At 40.1% G+C, this 20,821-nt stretch overlaps 1 protein-coding gene across 2 annotated transcripts in view; it reads right to left on the bottom strand.

Moving 5' to 3' along the window:
* Positions 1-331: 331 nt before the first annotated feature.
* The window catches only part of EPAS1 (endothelial PAS domain protein 1), a 115,431-nt gene continuing 94,941 nt past the window's right edge, over positions 332-20,821 (bottom strand). For both annotated transcript variants that reach the window (XM_081940767.1, XM_081940766.1), the window contains exons 8-16: positions 11,103-11,250; positions 10,369-10,577; positions 9,703-9,890; positions 8,867-8,977; positions 7,503-7,990; positions 4,750-4,873; positions 4,520-4,643; positions 2,622-2,804; positions 332-927 (exon numbers count right to left, since the gene is read on the bottom strand). In XM_081940767.1, the coding sequence (XP_081796893.1) occupies positions 776-927; positions 2,622-2,804; positions 4,520-4,643; positions 4,750-4,873; positions 7,503-7,990; positions 8,867-8,977; positions 9,703-9,890; positions 10,369-10,577; positions 11,103-11,250 (1,727 nt within the window). In that variant the 3' untranslated portion in view covers positions 332-775. The remainder of the gene's footprint in view (positions 928-2,621; positions 2,805-4,519; positions 4,644-4,749; positions 4,874-7,502; positions 7,991-8,866; positions 8,978-9,702; positions 9,891-10,368; positions 10,578-11,102; positions 11,251-20,821) is intronic.

The following is a 20,821-nucleotide window of genomic DNA, read 5'->3' as shown; positions in this document are numbered from 1 at the left end:
GCAGGAACTAAATGATCCATTCTCACATTTGCTTCATTTTCTGTTCTTGATATGCATAGGTTTTGCATACTATTGCAAACTATTGTTTGCCTCACCAGAACATTCAGTTTTAAATGAGGACATTGCCACAAACATTAAGTTAGACTACAATTTGTTATTTTTACAGGGATTAGGCAACACAGCAGTTAACTCTTAGAATTAACCCAGAATTTTCTCTTATTTTTGGATTCGTGAAAAGATTGAAGCTTGCATTCTTTTGCAAACTAGAAAATTTAAGAAACAGTTTGGGAATGGCCATATAGATCCTCTGTTTGAATAAGGCAGTGCTGACTACCATCAGGGAAAAGATTTATTTCACTTAATCTTTGGCAAAAAAAAAAAAAAAAAAAAACCAGTTACAATAAATTGAGCCAAAGTATTACATACAGGCATTAGCACACGCAAAGCCTTTTTTAAAAAATTAGCATGAATATTGAGGAAATTTCAGAACATATAAATTACACATAGCAAAAGGGAATAATATAATATAAATTTTCTAAGGGACACTTTATTGGAATAAAAGGAAAAATACAGTAGATGCATACTTCTTGAAAGCAAATAAGAAAGTGAGTTAACTTTTCAGAAAGGCCACTATTTGGTAAAGTGGACAAGTTCAACAAGTAAGTAAAATCTTGTAAAAATGTAAATTGGTATTAGAAATTGTCTACTTGCAAAAATATATTTTAAAACTGCAGCTACTTGGAACAGTATCAGCCCAGGGGGCACCCAGATTTGCTCAAGTGGTTTGGTCAAGAGCTTGGAGCAAGTCACCTCCCTGCAGAAGCGTCGAACTGCCCATCACTGGGACATTAACCTCACAGTCATATCGGGTTAATTCTGGCAACAAATAAGGTTCAAAAGAAGGCCCAAGCAGACGACTTGCAACTCCTGAGGGGCGAAAAAACAACAAAAACAAAAATAATAATACAGAAGCTGAGCAATATATTTCATATCCTGGGGTCTTAGCAGCAGGGTTGAACTTTAAAAAATGCCACATTAGTACAATAGAAGTAAAAAAAAAAAGCTCTAAAAACTATATAAAAAAACCTTCTACCTCTAAATGTGACGTGATGTCCTTATCGTTAATTAAATAGGGATTAAAGGACATAATAAGTGAGCAAAGAAGTCAGAGGCACAAAGTTAAAACTATTGTAAAAGTTATAACTATTAAAGGTCTGGAAACTGTTTTTAGACTCAAATGCTAGGTGAATGGTTTACTACCTATTCTAACATTAGCCCAGCCTAAGCACATATAGGAAAAGGTGATTCAACACAGAAAAGGATTTAATATTAGGCTCACAATCTGTGGAGATTCTCAGTCATACAGGTCATGTTTTCCCAAAGTTGCTTTTTTCAAAAGGCAGCTGAACTTTCCCCCTCTTGAAGATGTTTCGCTTCTCATCCAAGAAGCTTCTTCAGTTCTGACTGAAAGGTGAGAATTCAGGTATATAAATTATCTATGCAAGGAATATAAATCCTTCCATTCCCATCATTCAATCAGAACTGAATAAGTTTCTTGGATGAAAAGTGAAACACCTTCAAGGAAAAAAAACAACCCCAAAGTAAGTCCAGTTGTTTTTTGAAAAATCACCTTTGGGATATTATGCCCATTGATCAATAATTATTCCTGTTCCCATTTCTGAAATATTTATTTATTCTTCTCCAGTTTTCTAGCACCTCTGGTTATTTACAAAACAATGCTGCTTTTGACGTATCAACCATCATATAGATTTTTCTATAGTCAGTTTATTAACTAAGAGACATTAATAAAATTAAAAGAGACGGTCTGGTCTAGTAGCTAACGCACCAGGCTAGGAAGACAAAGGCTGTGAGCTGAAGTCTCACCTTAGCCTTGAAAGCCAATTGGATGATCTTGAGCCAATCATTATCTCTCATCCCAACCCACATCATAGGATTGTTGTGAGGAATAATAGGAGGAGAGAGAAGGATTAGATGAGCTTGTCATCTTGAGTTATTTGTAAAAATAATAAAGGTGGGATACAAATAGGAATAGGAAGAGAAGAGAATAATAGCTATCTCAATTAATGGGAAATGTATTAATTAAATAATGAGAATATCTATCATCTATCATCTATCATCTATCTATCTATCTATCTATCTATCTATCTATCTATCTATCTATCATCTATCTATCATCATCATCTATCATCTATCTATCTACCTGCCTGCCTGCCTGCCTATCATCTATCTATCATCTATCTATCTATCTATCTATCTATCTATCTATCTATCTATCTATCTATCTATCATCTATCTATCTATCTATCTATCATCATCATCTTCCCAGGTTGCAATGATAAAGGTAGTAATGGCAAACCATTTCCATATTTCAGCCAAAAACTACAAGATCCAAGCGGACCCTAGGAACTGAGCTTTATTTATATGAGACTTTATGGAAAAAACTTCAACTTATTTGTTAATGAGGTTAGATTACTTTCAACATCTCAGAGTAAGAGCCCACCCCACCTACTAAAGGGAATGGTTTAAAGCACTGGTATCTTTCTTAAAAGCAAAATTTTCCTTACTGTATGTAATCTTTCTAAATTTGACATGACACTTACCGGACATCCTATGAGCTTGCGTTACACTGAAGTCCTGATAAGAGGTTTTGTAAAAAGGTGGAGAGTACACAGCTTTGGAATTATTTGCAGAGTTGCCAGAGGACAGGGATAGCTCTTGCTGTTGTTGCTGCATCACATGTGCTGGCTGGCCTGGGCATCTTTGTAGGTTATAAAGAAACTTATCTACAATTGCAAAATTAAAAATTGGCTTTAAAAATACTGTTAGAAACAGAATGCTTCACATAGCCACGTTTATATTTTGCCTGGGAAAGTATTTGTGTGTGGTGATGGTGGTGGGGCAGATAGAAGTCCCATGTTTTTGTAAGGCAATTTCAGGAATGATGAATTATTCTCTATGGATACTCTCCAGATTGCAAACATCTGCAGAGCAGCCACTAGAGTCAATTTAATGGTGAGCTTCAGTTCATAATAACTTAAGTTACAAAGATTTTTCAAGGTTAGAACTAGTTTATGCATACATATAATGGGCAGTAATAGAAGATGGAGCTATGTATAAGCATAAATAGATTAGATATTAACAATGAATTCATGCACTCAGTTTTCATTCATATATAATATAGAGATAGTCCTACTCTTGCCAAAAGCCATTGAAAGATAGGTGAAAACTTAAAGGTATTTTGACAGTTGGGTATTGACCTTGTGAATATATGATACTGAAAAGTAGGTAGGACTGCTTTGGATTGTTGTTGTTGTTATATACGTTTATTCATTAAACCTGAAATTCAGTCAACTGAACATTTAAAAATGTATTACAAAATATTATTGACTGGCACTGATGGTTGATATGGGTTGCTGCCAGCATTTAAAGATTGCTGCCAGCAATTATTATTGTTATTGTTGTTGTTTATTATGACATATCTCTTCTAATCCTAGAGGAGGTAAATAGCCAACATATGGCTAGTGGCCATTATGCAGTTGTCTAAGCTTCTTTTTACAACATTTAAATTATGATGAAAGCTGAGTCAGTCCACAGTTGACTCAGCTTCCATTCTTCTGAGATCAGTAAAATGAGGACCCAGATTGTTGGGGGCAATATACTGACATTTGTAAACTGATCTGAGAGTGCAGTAAAATACTATGGGCATATAAGTCTAAATCAGTGACGTGCAGTGAGGTTTATGGCTGGTGAGGCTGGTGACGTCATCAGGAAGGCGGGGAATGGGACTACGTGTGCTGGAGGCTGAGGCTGCCTCAGCCTCCAGCACACGTGATCCCATTCCCCACCTTCCTGAGCGCGCTCCGCCGGCTCGCGTTCCGCGATCCCCAACAGCAGCTGCTTTTCTGTGCGTCTGGCGTTTAGGACATCCAGCTATCTACCTAAACGCCAGACACACAGAAAAGCACTGAAAAGCACTTCGCCTCCAAGCCACTTCGTCTTGATGACGTCGCCGACGGGCGCGGCCGGACGGAGGTAACCAGAGTGGCGCCGAGGGGTCCGGGCGGATGAAAGAGCGATCGAGCGATGGAGGATCAGGCAGCCTGATCCTCGGTCGCTCGTCCGCCGGACTGCCTCGGCGCCACTCTGGCTACTTCTGTCCGTCCGCACATGGCAGCTGCGGCAACGTCATCAAGCCCCTGCCACTTCTGGACGTCTATTGCAGTCGCGAGGAGCGCGCAAAGTACAGCGGAGGCAGGAAGGTTATTGGCGCTTTCGAGAACCCTCCTGCCTCCGCCGATTGCCCAGCTGGCACTGCCCCGCGCGCACTCCTCCTCCTCCCTCCTCTTCCTCTTATATATATGAAACTCCCTTGTGGATATTATTATTATATATTATTATTTCATGATGAGAGGTGAGGCTCTGCCTCCCCTGCCTCCCCTGACTGCATGTCCCTGGTCTAAATGCTATTGCTGTATTACTAATTTGTAAAAATTCTTACCATTAAGGACACTTGTGCTGAGTGACTTCTTTTCGGAAAGCAATGCACAGTTTTCACTTCTGAGAATTTTCATTCTTTTCAACATTAAGTGGGTTGGATTAAGGCCAGATATGTCATCTTGTATCTATGGTTGGTAAAGTAAAACACGAAGACATAAGCTACTCAAACAATGAAACTTACATTTAAAACCATGAAAGGCAAAATACAGTGAGCAGTCCTAATAAATTTACCCCATTCAGATGTTGAAACGTTTGGTCCTCATAATCTAACTGCCGCTTCAACTTCAGACTGTTAGCAAGAGCTATTCGGGCTGGATTTATATCTATGCCACGCTGTCCAAAACTTTCCAGTGATCTATCAAAACAAACCATTAAAAAAAATTAATGAAACAAGCTTTATTTTAATGCAGAGAAATGTGACATGTTGGTCTGCAGAAATCTTTTCTTTTTCAGAAATGTTCCTATTATCAATGGTTAAAACAGAAGCTTCCTAGAATATTTTTACTAAGACAAAAGTGGCTAATAGTGAGAACGGCTATGAGATTCATAACTGACACAATGATAAACATTAATGAATGATGAACATTAATAAGGTGTGTCAATGTTAATAAAATTGAAGCATTATTTCTGTAAAATATCCTACCAGAAAGGTGAATTGGAAAGAACAGAGTGAGCTGTGCAAATTGATAATAACACTTTATTTAACCATTGCTCAACAACTGTTTTCTGCAGTTAGTTTCTATTGCTTAAGTACTGTTGACTCTCTGATGTGGGCAAATCACTAGCTTGCGCCACAGACATTCACTCATTGATACCCGAAGTCAACATTAGCAGTTTGTTTATCTCTAAAGTTAATAAATTGTGCAAAGATAAATGGTGGTCTGGGAGTTGCTTCAAAACCACCCCCTCATGGATAAAGCCAATCATATGGATCCCTTCCCTATTGGCTGTACCAACCTTTTATTATTTTAATTATGATTTTATTTGTCAGATTTATATGTTGTTCTTGGTCAGAAACTCAAGGCAACATACATAACATTTCTTTCCATTTTTTTACCTACAAAAATATTGTGGAGGCTGGTTAAATTAAGAAAAAGTGATCAGCCCAAAGTAACCCAGTACAATTAATACAATACAATAGTAGAGTTGGAAAGGACCTTGGAGGTCTTCTAGTCCAACCCCCTGCCTAGGCAGGAAACCCTATACCCTTCCAGACAAATGGCTATCCAACATCTTCTTAAAGACTTCCAGTGTTGGGGCATTCACAACTTCTGGAGGCAAGCTGTTCTACTGATTAATTGTTCTAACTGTCAGGAAGTTTCTCCTCAGTTCTAAGTTGCTTCTCTCCTTGATTAGTTTCCACCCATTGCTTCTTGTTCTGTCCTCAGGTGCCTTGGAGAATAGCTTGACTCCCTCTTCTTTGTGGCAACCCCTGAGATATTGGAACACTGCTATCATGTCTCCCCTAGTCCTTCTTTCTCTTAAGCTAGACATACCTAGTTCCTGCAACCGTTCTTCATATGTTTTAGTCTCCAGTCTCCTAATCATCTTTGTTGCTCTTCTCTGCACTCTTTCTAGAGTCTCCACATCTTTTTTACATCGTGGCGACCAGAACTGAATGCAGTATTCCAAGTGTGGCCTTACCAAGGCATTATAAAGTGGTATTATAATGCCTTGGTAAGGCCACACTTGGAATACTGCATTCAGTTCTGGTTGCCACTTTATTTATTTATTTAATAATCCAATTAATAATCTAAGTCTCCTCAGACTTTCTCCAACTCCTTAACGACTATTGAGGATACTCAGTTTCATTGTGTCCTGAGTGACTCATTCAAAAAAAATGATAAGACACAGGTGGACTTGGTATTCTTGACCCATAATTTTGTTAGGTGCAACTGGAGCAGATTCCCTGTACAGTTTATAGTCTGCAAGGTTCGGGGAGGCACGGAGGAATGCTCAGAACAAGAATTTTATGTTTTGTACTCCTCCCCTACATTGTGGTATGCTGAGGGGAAAGGACTTAATATTTCAGATAGTTTGAAGATAGGAATGTATGCTAAGCTCCTCTCAAACCAAGAGAAGACTTCAGATGGATGGGTGGGATAGAGCCTCATTTTCCTGCTGGCTGCAATGCCCTTGATACTCACACTAGATCAGTGTTTTTCAACCTTGGCAACTTGAAGATGTCTGGACTTCAACTCCCAGAATTCCCCAGCCAGCGAATGCTGGCTGGGGAATTCTGGGAGTTGAAGTCCAGACATCTTCAAGTTGCCAAGGTTGAAAAACACTGCACTAGATTATCACCTGGCATAATTTCCAGGGAACGTACAGTCCTCGTCCTCCTTCGAAAGTATGTGGGTTTGTTAAAAAATAGTTAAATGCTTGGTGCAGCTTGTGACTTTTAGGGAAATTTCAAAATAGAAATAAAATTGATTAAAACTGTGGATCACTCAGAGAGTCAAACGACACTCATTGTTTCCTCAAGTTTTCCCCTTTTCTATTTTGGATGAAAGGATGCCTCTAATGAAACAAGTGGAATCCTTGCTCAGCTGCAGTGATTAGAAAAAGAGTTGTTGAACATACACTGCACAAATACTCTCAAAGTATGTGAGCACTTTTTAAAATGTTTTTTTTTAATGAAGAGATATGATTATGTGCCGTGAAGCAATTTTCAACTGCTAGCACATAATCTCTTTAATTGTAGCTCTGATAACTTCTTTAAAAATAGGCATACAAAACCATGACCTTTCTCTGACCCAGATGGTTTTGCTGGAAACTTTCTATTTTTATATGATAACAAGGTTTGCTCTGATGTTCTGTTTTGCTATTCACACATATTGTAGTTTTCATTTCTTCTTTTAGATTCAAGCACTTGCCTCCACAAGCGCGAACATATGTGGAAAATGAAAAATCTAGCTATTATTTTGTTATATTTAAACTGCTTTTGTTTATTATCTTCAAAATCCTTTTCTGTGTTGAATTACCTTTTCCTATCTGTGCTTATGCTGGGCAAATGCAGTGACGGAGGGTCTGATGCAGAGCTTGTTAAAGACTTGTGGCTGATTCCTCTCCATTTTGTTGGCACATACTGTAATGGTGGGTCGGGTGGCCACTGTGTATTTGGTCTCCCTCCCATTGAAGACAGTGGAGTGTTGGCTTGTGCATAGTAGGGCAGCAAGAACGAGGATGATTGACTCCCATGGTTGAAGAATGCCAGTGGCAGAGTCCCTTGGCCTGCTGGCATGCTTTTGTCAGTTCCTGGCTGGCAATATTTCTCTGGCAGGAAGTCGCTTTGGGAAGAGGGAGCAAGTGGTTGGAAGAGACTGTTCATGTTACTTAAGCTGTGCTGGGGAAGCTGGACACTTTCACACAGAGGACGCTCCTCTTGACAGATAGGGCTCAGCTGGAAATCTTCTCCATCCATGGGAATATAAGGAGCCAAAGTTTCAAGATCCAGTTCATTGAAGTCAGTCTGTCCAATGAAAATTAAAAGGGGTGGGGTAGTGAAGAAAAACAAATTTACAATTTAAAAATAGAAAACTAGAATCCCTCTCTTCTCTCATGTCCCAGAACAATGTCTAAGGCACAATATGCCTTACTCCATGTAGGATATAGATTTGCAATTTCCCAAATTTAAACTAAATTCATCAGCCATCTAGGTGTTTTAGACTACAATACTATAGCACAATGACTCAGAATGATGGAAATTGCAGCATCTGTCATATATATTATATAAAGTTATATATGTTATATAAAGAGCCCCTAACCCAGGGGTGTCAAACTCAAGGCCCGGGGGCCAGACCTGGCCCACCGGGTGCTTAGATCTGGCCCGGGGGGCCGCCTTGGAAACAACGAAGGACTGGCGCGCTGTGCCTCTGCCAGTGAAAATGGAACTCAGGAGTTCCAAGCTCCATTTTCACTGACAGGGGGTTGTAGGAGGCCATCGAAGCCAAAAACAGAGTCAGGAGCCCATTTTCTCTGCCATAGTACTCGGGCCACCATGGGTGCCCCCAGCATGAGTGACATCAAGTTGGCCACACCCATCCTGGTCTTGCCCACTCTGCCCTCCCCGAGGTCAAACACAACCCTGATGGGGCCCTCAACAAAATTGAGTTTGACATTCCTGCCATAGCCTGACATTGCTAGCTTGAAAAGCCCAGTGTAGGGAAATAGAAGTGATTTTTCCATTATATCTCTCCCATTAATGCAGAACCCCTGCACTATAACTGTTTCCCATTTTAATGAATAAGAGGAGTAACCACTGACTCTTACGTCTGCATGGAAGTAACAGAAACAACATGGTCTTTGAGTTTTGGTTTGATGCTAATTTATTTATGATTTCTCTTACCTGTGAACTGCATTGATTCTTGGCATCTGTGTCCATGGCAAAAAGCTTCTCAATCATCTCTATCTTCAGGTCTTCATCTAAAGAAGTGTAATAATCTCCTGGGCTACTTGGCTTTAGGATGAAATGAGAAGACAGACTATCAGCAAGTACACTTAGCAGTTAGCTGCATAGAATGAAACATCAGAAAGAAAAGACGTGGCCAACTGTCCTGATAACTGTCCTGATCTTAGCACTTGGAGATGCAAAGCTGTGTCTTCCTTCACATTCAAAATATAATGCAAAATGAGGACAGAAACAGCACACTGAATTGTGCTGCTTTCTTCTCCTTCTGCTGATTCAGGGATCAGGGCTGATTTAGCCAAAACTCCAGTGAGTGAGAGAATTGTAAACTGGGTCCCACTGCTTTCTGGCCTTAAAGGTTGATATATAATCAGATGAGATAATGGGAAATATTTGCATTTCTGTACGGGAGCACTTCTTTCCCGATCTTGCCTTTGTATTTACTGGTGACTTTCCATATTAACCTCTTAAGGTCTGGGAATGGCTGCTCCCCTTCTAAACTACCGGTGTGTATGTGTGTGTGTGTCTTACTGATACATTCTCTGAAAATGTCATTCCTTTTCTCTCATTTTTATGTTCTGAATGAAGTAGGATTACACCAAACTAATCTGATATGTTACATAGGTTTTGGGTTCAGTGGATAAAGGCAACTGGAAGTAATTCCTTTAAAAAAAAACTATTTCTACTATAATTCCAGTTAGTGCTGCTGAAAAAAACCACCCCCATACTTCGAAGCTGGCAATGCTGCCATATTTCAATGCAAAATTCTTTCTTACGGTGGAACAGCTGCTGTTGCTGCTTGCACTGGGGGTGCTGCTGCCAGGTGCCACTTGAGGCAAGGTAAATGATGGTATAGTCAGTTTGTCAGTCTGGGATGCCTGGTTCTTCCCTTCTGGAGACCACGGAGTGTTTGAAGTCATCGCAGCTTTGTTGTAGGTAGGAATTTCCTCAAGCTTTTGCATTCCTGAAATTGAGGCAAGCAAGGTCAGCTCATCCTTGGTACTAGCAGTCCTAGTACCTTTTTAAGAAAAAGAAAACAAATTGGGATATATATTCAGATGGGGAAGCTTAGCTGGTCACTAATGCTTTTTTTTAAAAAAAAACTTTGAAGTCACTGATACGTGTGTCAATAAATGACCTTCTTTAATCAATCAATACCAATCAGTCAATTAATCATACTTCCACTCTGCCACAATCAAAATAACTCTTGGTTGCTTGTGCTCTATATAATCAAGAATTAAAATATCTACAGTTAGAGTAATAATCAGTATGAAACCTAATACTAATTATCCCTCCATCCCTCCATCACTGTGTTTATCTGATGCTTTGTGGGAGATGCTACAATCTACTAGCTGTGGTTAGTAGAGCTGTAGCTCTTGTGGTTAACTACTATACAAACGGAAGATATTGTCATCACTTATTCTTCCCAAAATATTACTAACCAAAGTCAAGAGAAATAATTGCATCGCCTGGTGTTGGTGCCAACTGAGCAAGTTCTTCTGGTTCTTCCTTCAGCTTGGTGAATAAGAAGTCACTCTTATCAGCCACTGGAATTCCATGGTCATATATAGAGTTCATGGCCATCATATGAGGCTTAAAAAGTGATTCTGTCTGATCCATGGAGAAGACAATGTCGTTGTTCTCTATTTCACTAACAAGATAAAGTGTTAGATATTTTGTATTATGGAAGACAGTATTCATGTAAATACAAAGGATAGCAATAAGAGAGCTGACTAAAGATCTGTGAACAACTAGATATTGTTGGCTTACAACCATCTCTGGCCCTGGGATTCTCCAACAGAATCTGCAGGGCCACAGTTTGCCCACTCCATCCTTGCCCTGTTATTTGAGGAATTTGCATATAGCTTCATAAAAAGTGTCTAGGGAAATTCCCAGTCATCCAGGTAATGGCTGTCTCAAATATGCTTTCTCAAAAGGCAACTGGACTTCGTTTTTTTTCTTTGAGGAAGACATTACACTTCTCATCCCAGAAACCTCTTTCAGGTCAGTTCAATTCCCACTATTCAGTCAGAACTAAAGAAGCTTCTTGGGTGAGAAATGAAACATCTTCCTCAAGGAAAAAGCATCTTTGAGACGTCCTATAGAAATATGCAAAACTGTTCAGCCTGTATTGCTTCTTAATCAATTCTCATTCTTGGGATTTCAGCTGCCTTACCTTAGAACATAGTTAACACAAATGATGCACTGAGGCTGCAAGTTCCGAGTATTGTAGATGACTGTTCCTTGGGTTTCAAGCCACACATAGCCGCCATGCTTGGCAAGCATGCGATACTGCCCTGTAACCACTTGACCTTTTCCACACACTGGAGAAAAAGAAGGAAAGGGAAACATGCAAAAGAAGGGAAATTGCATTTCAATAACATTTTTTCAGTATTATGCCACCTTGCTAAAAACATCAGAAATTTGTGGCACCACAAATATTGTTGAAGTATTAATTCACTTGAAACAAAATAAGGAGCAGCAAGACAATGTAAGGGTGCATTTCAGTTCTCAACCCTTGCAAACTTCCAACTGACCTTCCTTTTCCATTGGTGCATCTTCTAAGAGAGGAGAAAACTCTGATGAGAGAAATCATCCATCTCCATTATTCCCATTGGCATTTCTATTTCTATCTGGCAGAAGTCAAGTCTTTGATGGATTTGGGTACTTCAGCATGACCTTCTTGGCAGTTTCCCAGGGATCACAGAATTCACCTGATTCTCTCCTTGAAATTAGAGGCAGTTTCCAGAACTGTATTCCCTAGGTTGTCTTTTTCCCCAACCTTGAAGCTGGCTTAATTCTGATTTAGATGAGAATTTATGCACTTATTGGACCAGTAGAAGTATAATGTACTGTATATCCCAAAGTTACAACCAATGATAGGCCATGCAAACCTCAAAGGAACAACAACAAAGGCAAGAAAAACAATGATTGCTGCTTGATGGGTTTGTAACTATTGTAAATAATATTGATTAGATTTATTATTTTTATTTTGAATAGCTGTAATTTGTGTTCATTCTAAATCATATTGGGAACTATTATAACAGAAACGTGATATATAAAATAACCAAGCAAACAAATTTTGCTTTGAGGAAGGACAAAAGTCCTGCCCCACATTAGTAATTAGAAATACCTTCTTCCCACCTTGACATTATAAAGACTGCAAAATTCTTGCATCATTTAAATCTCAGCTTCCAAAATACTTTGCACAATTTGCAAATGGGAAATCTGAGAGGCTCTAATTTTGGGACTTGCTACTGAGTAGGTATTCATCAAATATTATTATAATACGTACCAATGTGGTGTTGTGATGGAGATTCTAGGACTAGAACCGGCAAAATACAGGTTTGGGCCTGCCCTTAGCTAGGGAAACTGGCTGGATGTTTTTGGGCCAATCTCGCTCTCTCTCAGCTCAACCTACTTATAGTGTTTTTGTTGTGATAAAAATGCAAGAATAGAGTTCTATGTAACCCATCTTGAATTCCCATTTAGTGTAAACAGAAGTTACTAAGGAACTACTTAATAAACAGGACTATTATAAAAAACAATATCCTGGGACTTTTCTGAGATAACCACAGAACCTTTTTAAGGTGAAAAAATAGCCACACTAAATCCTTTGTTTATGTATAATCTACAAAGCGCTCCTCTAATGTTTTTATTGCATCCCTTTATTGGTGAAGTTCTGCATTCAGAATAATCTTGCTCTTAAAGAGATTATATTTTGATTATTAAATTAGTGAGGTGCATAAACAAAAAAAATCAAAGATTTTGTCTGAAAACCATTTAAGCAAATGGCTTCTGTACGTCTGTGAAACATTATTACACAGGATTTTTAATAGAGAACTCATTAAGGTATCATCATGTGATGTGCCTGTTACATTACTCAGAGGAGTTTTAGTGCTTTCATCTTTAAAAGAAAACAAGTCACACCATGTTCTGATACAACAAGTTGCTGTTACAGATGTGTTAGTGGAGAATGCTATCCAATGGTGGATAATTCTTTCATTTTGGGCCAACTGAAGGGTGACTGCTAGCCGATCGCTACAAAAAGGGAAACAAATCACTGAACAGTTTTCCATTCAATTTGCACAACAGGGGTGGGATCTGGCCGGCACTACTGCTGGTTTGCTTGTGTGTGTGCTTCACACATGTGCTTGATGCATGCTGCATGCACATGCACAGTGCAATTAAAATTGTTCAGCACATGTGCAGAACTGAAAAACAAGATGGCGGTACTGATGGCACCGGCCAGGGAACTGGTTCGGGGGTGTGGCAGGCCTAGGTCGCTGCCGGTTCCAGTGACCCAGGCCTCCAAACCACTACCAGTTCGACTGAACTGGTCCAAACCGGTAGCAATCCACCACTGCTGCACATGCTACTTGCCACCTTTAATAAATTGGGTGTTAGCAACAAATTTGGCTTTCCATTGCTCACTTGCAATTTGTAGTAAATTATAAACAAGCTAAAAATATACTGCTATTAATTTGCAGTTAGTAGTGAACTCTGAAATGGGGTGAGGAGATTCTTGCAAAACAGGACTCTGGGAACACCTTTTCAACTAACTGATCTTATTAAAAAGGCTGAAATGTTTGCAATTCCCTTCAATAATTCATTTTAGACTCTGGTTAAATGCAGACTTCATGTTTTTAATACAAGCTCTTTCCCCCTCCCCTATGCCTTTGGATTAGTTCACAGTCTTGTCTGGATTTTTGATAACTGGAAATCTTGCACATTGTGAGTTGGCTTATTAAGGATACTGCCCTAACATACTGAATTTAGAATGCTGTTTCCCGCCCCTCCTCTGATTCAAGTTTTCACAATGAACTGTAGTCATAAATAGCTGAATTTCTGGAAGAAGTCTAGTCTGTGATGCTATTGTTAAATTGTTATTTGTACTTATTGTTAAATTCAGAAGTGGTTACCATAAATCAGGAAGCAGGAACATTAGATTAAGCCACATCCTAAATCAAACTGATTGGAAAGATACAATACTAAGTCAAAGCTGGGGTCCTTTAAATCTGAATTATCTAGCAGCTTCACAACAATTCAGAGCACACCGCGCTATCACTTTGTCCTGTGTCTATGATTTGGATTATTTGTACGGCATACAAGGTACTACCAAACCAATACTCCTGATGCTCTTTCCCTTTCAATATTCCAATTTTTCCAAGACTATCCTCATGATAGTTTTCTAAAAGGTAAAAAGTAAAGGTTCCCCTTGCACATATGTGCTAGTTGTTCCTGACTCTAGGGGGTGGTGCTCATCTGCGTTTCAAAGCCGAAGAGCCAGCGCTATTAACTTCCCACCAAGGTGGTCCCTATTTTTATACTTGCATGTTTACATGCTTTCAAACTGCTAAATTGGCAGAAAGTGGGACAATAACAGGAGCTCATTCTGTTACATGGCACTTAGGGATTCGAACTGCTGACTTTTTTGATCAACAAGCTCAGTATCTTAGCCACTGAGCCACCTACTCTGTAGCAATCGTTTTGAAACATTTTCCCCACTCCCGCCTTCTTCTTTTACTTCAGATTAAGGAATGTGATTTTATAGGTTTAATATATTTTTTTCATCTGCATCAATTGGAATGTTTACATTTTTATACAGCTATGCAGGTGAACATGCAGTTAAGGGATATTAAACTACAACTTCACAGCTTAAATTACAGCATGAGCTCCTACTTCCTTACTTGCTAAACTATAGAGCACTTTGTGGCTTACTTCTACACTAGACCATATTCCTTCGCAGTTGCACATTCATGCACCCAGTAGTCCTCAATTTACAACTACAATTGGGATTGGGATTTTGGCTGCTAAGCAATGCACTAGTAAGCAAGTCATCAAACCCGATTTTATGACCAATTTTATTGCAGTCATTAAGTGAATCATGTAGTTGTTAAGTAAATCATGTCATCGTTAAGCGACTCTGGCTTCCCCAATTGACTTTGCTTCTCAGAAACCCACAGGAAAGATTACACACCACCTCACATGATTGCAAAATGCTGCAACTGTCAAAAATGGGAGCCAGTTGCCAACTGCCAATTAAGATCATGTGGTTGGGTGTGTGTGTGTGTGTGTGTGTGTGTGTGACAGTCATAAATTTGAGGACAGATCATAAGTGACTTTTTCTCAGGCCTTGTAACGTTGGTTAAATAAATGGTTAAGTGAGGGGCTGGCTGTATCTTATTGAAGATAATTTCCTAATTTAAAAGACTACAGTTGTTTTAAATGGCAAAGATACATATAAGCTAGATTTTAAAAAACAAAACAAAATAAAAGGCTGGCAACCGAAATGAATGATAAAGTTCAGTAGGATCAGGACAGACTGAAAATTGAAATTATAATTAGTATTAGTATTAATACTCTGAATCATACTTTGGATGATTCTATAGCAGGGGTGTCCAAACTTGGGAACTTTAAGACTTGTGGACTTCAACTCCCAGAATTCCCCAGCCAGCCATGCTGGCTGGGGAATTCTGGGAGTTGAAGTCCACAAGTCTTAAAGTTCCCAAGTTTGGACACCCCTGTTCTATAGCATACAATGAGTACATATAAGAGAAAAGAGTCTTTCTCTCTTTTCTCCCAGCCATAATTATGTTAATAAAGATCCAAGGCAGCAAACATACAAACTATTCCATCGTCCTTCTATTTTTCCCACAACCACATTCCTGTGAAGTGGGCTGGACTGAGAGAGAGAGAGGGACTAGTCACATGCCTAAAATGGGACCACAACTCATTGTTTCCTAGTGTCTAGCCTGGTGCCAAATTAAATTAATGAATTGTTTTTTATCCCAGCTTTATTATTTTTATTAATAACTCCAGTGAACGTACCCAATACTATCTTACCTGCATTTGAAAACTCCAAATAAAATTCTGAAAGTTCGAAATGGGGTCTTCTTCACTCACTTTTAAAAATTATTATTCTTGGTCATTAAAACAGTTGTATTTTTTTAAAAAAATGAAACACAAACAAACACATTGTGTCTTATTCTCCAGTAAAAATAGCGATTGTACAAGCAACATTGTACAAGCACTTTTGAAACTAGAATGGACACTTAGTTGTTTATGATTGCCTATAACAGGAGTTATATTAAAAAATTATGAAATATCATGGGTATTCCCCTAAAAAGGCTGACTAGTCACAAAGCACCAATTTAAGCAAACCTGTAAAGAAGGACTAGGGGAGACATGATAGCAGTGTTCCAATATCTCAGGGGTTGCCACAAAGAAGAGGGAGTCAAACTATTCTCCAAGGCACCTGAGGACAGAACAAGAAGCAATGGGTGGAAACTAATCAAGGAGAGAAGCAACTTAGAACTGAGGAGAAATTTCCTGACAGTGAGAACAATTAATCAGTGGAACAGCTTGCTTCCAGAAGTTGTGAATGCCCCAACACTGGAAGTCTTTAAGAAGATGTTGGATAGCTATTTGTCTGAAACGGTATAGGGTTTCCTGCCTAGGCAGGGGGTTGGACTAGAAGACCTCCAAGGTCCCTTCCAACTCTACTATTGTATTGTATTGTATTGTATTGTATTGTATTGTATTGTATTGTATTGTATTGTATTGTATTGTAAGAACAAAAACACCCCCCCCCACAATGAATGTATGCTAATACCTCGTTTTCAGTACATAATATTTTCCTCTACTTAACTTAATGCTTGTTCTTAGGGGGAGGGGGGGGGAAGCCATAGGAAAATTGAGAGACCATTCCACAATGACAATGTATAGGCAACTATAATTAGTATCTATTTTTATATATTATGTAACAAGCTACAGTGAGAAACAATATGAAAGGAATTAAGATACAAGAGGACGGACAGCAATAAAAATAGAACAAGCTGCAATCCTGCTTTCATTTATCTGAGGGTTAATAAATCTTGATGAGAATGACTTTTGAGTCATACTGACTTCTGAGACATACATAGTATGTCTCAGTTTATGTTTTGTTGTTCTAAACATACAAGCATTAAGAAAGTAAAGCTGTAAGAGTTTATACAGTGTGGCTGCATGAGTCACTAGAGACTTCTAAAACATGGCCATCCATAGGTTGGCCTTCTGGTGCCTTGGGCAGCTCTCTGAACCTTGGCATATAGACATCTTTTAAGGGGTCTCTAATATTTCTCCACCAAAGCACTATTTTTATTAGTAGTAGCAGCATATGGTGTTATTGCATTACCCTGGAAACCACAATGCAATTACAAAGTAGTAGTTTGGCTGACCATTTACCAGCTCCATTGTAGGACATGCTCGCATGCTTCCCAAGGTGTACGACAGGAGGGCAAGCTGGCTTTGCATCAGAGAGGAAGACAAGCAGCTCTCCTGCGGTGTTATTGAAGGTCCCTCTCTTCTTCGGACCTGTCTTGCAAATGGGTGCTGTAAGTGGAAAGGTTCAGAGCAGGCAGAAATCTGCCTGCCTGTATGGAGCACCAACTCGTCTCCCCACTGAAGTGGTACCTATTTACCTATTTGCACAGAACATGCTTTTGAACTGTTGGGTGGATAGAAGTTGAGGCGAGTGATGGGAGCTCACCCTGCCACACAGTGCTAGGACTCAAACCTTTGGAGCAGACACCATCTCCAGCATCATTAAGCCACTGAGCTGCCACGCCTCTATAAAACACTGAGCAGGGGATTGGATTCAGTGACCTAAATAGCCCCTTTATTTCTGTTTCTAATAACTGTATTACTCAGTAGATTGGTACCCATGCAGTATATGAATTCTTCAGGTTGCTTTTCCTGTAACATGTTTCACACAGCTATTTGTTTATTTATAGTTTCATAAAAGCCTCTACTTTTTCATTTGCTCTTCATTATGAATTTCCCCTTTCCCCAAAAAACCCAGTGGCAAATCCCTAACATAGGTAAATTCTTTTACCCATTTCCTGTTAGCATTTATAACATTTTATCAAATACCATTCTACTTTAATGACATCAAGGTAGGTTTTTGTTTATTTATTTTCTGCTTGAGAAAAACTAACTTTCCAATTTCAAGCTAAAAGCAGCAGTAACTTTTATGGTGCTTTAAACACTTACAGACATATTGCAGTGTTAGCCTCAGTAAGCAAGATCATTTATTTATCCATTTATTTATGATATTTGGAGGACAACTGAGCATAGAATGACCCTGGGGGCTTAAATTAGAAAATCCTACATATACAGACATGCATATTCCCTGTAATTTAAAGCATAACCAACAGGGTCTCCACAAGCATCCTACTGGAGGGCCTGAAACAACAGTCAAATTTTGAAAGCCTCTCTGAACATTATCAGGGTGATAGCCAATGGATATCTGGGGATACAGTATCTCATTCCAAAGGGCAGCACAATTACTGAGAAGGAATATTTCTTGGCCCCGATAGATGATATTGTTTGATCCAAGAGACCTGAAATGCATCACTGCCCAGTTTAATTGAGTGTACAGAAATAACCTGGCCCTATGCCATGAATGGTGGCATACTGTATCTGCATATGTATAGGTAAGTCTGTATGTGATGAATGATGAAACAGGATCCAGTCTGGGTTGGTCACCAGGACCAAAGATTTATTCTTCCAAGTTTTTAGCTCGTCATCAGGGAACTTCTTTCTTCTTTCTTCTTTCTTTCTTTCTTTCTTTCTTTCTTTCTTTCTTTCTTTCTTTCTTTCTTTCTTTCTTTCTTTCTTCTTTCTTTCTTTCTTTCTTTCTTTCTGGAATATGTGCGATGGACTGTTCTACATGTTATATTTTTACAGTTCCTGTTGTGTGCAGCTTTTAGTTGTTAACTAAAGTATTGATGACTGGTTAGTATGTAATTAATTGTTGTTGCCTTCTGCCACTGCATCCTCAACTTAAGTACTTGTTAGGCAGGAGGTAAGTCAGCGCTCATATTGACTGACAAGGGACCAACAATCAGCCAACAATCACAGTAGTTGCGAAACTGAATGCAATGTCCTTGTTCATTGCAATGTGAGTTCGAATCATTGGTATGAAAGTTTGGAAGACTGGAAGACCTGGTGACCGCTCGGATGGGATCTTGCAACATTATCCTGAGACACATGTATTAACCTTTATCCGCAATGAGGAAACAGTTGAATTCAGCAATGGGTAAAGTGGCCTCAGAGTCACATGAAACTCCCCTATCAATTGAAGTATATCCCACACCAGAGGTTCCCTCTGATTGCACTGCCAATTTTTGCTTATTGATAAATAGGTGTTTAACACCTAAAACTCCCCCCCTCAAATAAGAAGGAGACATTTGTTTAATCCTGTCCATGTGCAGGAAGCCTATCTGCATTCTCTCCTGACCATAGTCACAACAGTAATGCACAAGTTATTATTTAAAAAAATTGGCCCTTTCAGCTTTTTTTTTTCTTAAATAATATGGTCATTTTTTGAAAGGATTGTTTCTCAACATTGTTAAGTAAGTAAGCTCCCCGTTAGGAGAGCGAGTGTGCAGAGAAGCGCAATGAGAGTGGTAGAGAAGAACACGCACAAACCAGCATACAGAGCAGGGACGTGCGGTCAGGGGAGGCAGGGGAGGCAGAGCCTCACCTCTCTTCATGAAATAATAATATATAATATATAATAATAATATATATTTCCTCCCATCCCTTTTACACGACTCCTGCTAAGTTCCGGTCAGGAGAAGAGCTTTTGGGGAGTGAAGAGGAAGAGGAGGGAGGAGGAGGAGGAGGAGGTGCGCACGTGGGGCGGTGCCAGCTGGGAAACTGGTGGAGGCAGGAGGGTTATCGGAAGCGCCAATAACCTTCCTGCCTCCGCTGTACTTTGCGTGCTCCTCGTGACTGCAATAGACGTCCAGAAGTGGCAGGGGCTGTTGGGCTGGAAGCCCAAACCCCATTAGCCACAAAAGCTGCTTCTGGACGTATATTGCAGTCGCGAGGAGCGCGCGAAGTCCAGCAGAGGCAGGAAGGTTCTCGTTGTTCCCCAGTCGCTTTCGTGGCTTCGTCATCCGGGAGCGCCGACAACATTTCTGCCTCCGAGCTCCCGGGCGCGGACGGATGGATGTAGCCAGAGCGACCCCGAGGCGGTCCAGGCGGATGAAAGAGCGAGCGAGCGAGTGATGGAGGATCAGGCAGCCTGATCCTCGGTCGCTCACCCGCCGGACTTCCTCGGCGCCACTCTGGCTACCTCCGTCCATCCACGCCCGGGAGCTGCGGAGGCAGAAATGTTGTCGGCGCTCCCGGATGACGAAGCCACGAAAGCCACGAGCCGGCTCGCGCTCCGCAGTCCTCGAAAGCGACTGGGGAACAACGAGAACCTTCCTGCCTCTGCTGGACTTTGCGCGCTCCTCGCAACTGCAATATACGTCCAGAAGCGGCTTTTGTGGCTAATGGGGTTTGGGCTTCCAGCCCAACAGCCCCTGCCACTTCTGGACGTCTATTGCAGTCGCGAGGAGCACGCAAAGTCCAGCGGAGGCAGGAAGGTTCTCGTCATTCCCCAGTCGCTTTCGAGGACTGCGGAGCGCGAGTCGGCGGAGCACGCTCAGGAAGGCGGGGAATGGGATTACGTGTGCTGGAGGCTGAGGCAGCCTCACGTCACTGATACAGAGACACCGAATAGTATGAATAATAGTAGTTTACTATGTGGAAATATAGAGGTATTCAGAGTTCAATTTAAAGTCCAAGTCATACACGGTTCAGTCAGTCAGTTATCAATGTTCTCAGTTAAGGAATGATCCTTCGAACACAGTCCAGTATCATATAATCAGTTCAGTATTACCATCATGGTTTATATATTGCTGACCCAACTGTTAGCTTACATGCCTAACAAACATTAATTATTTTCCATATCACACCATTTACAGGAAATTGGAGACATACAGGTAGCCTTCTATACAGATGTCTGTAGAAATACATCTCCAACTGGGGTCCCTGACATGCAAGCCTCTGTGAAAGAGA

Source organism: Natrix helvetica (assembly GCF_964273705.1).
Source record: "Natrix helvetica genome assembly, chromosome: 2".
Lineage (NCBI taxonomy): Eukaryota > Metazoa > Chordata > Lepidosauria > Squamata > Natricidae > Natrix > Natrix helvetica.
Note: the sequence above shows the minus strand (reverse complement) of the source record. Positions and strands in the feature narration are given on the sequence as shown.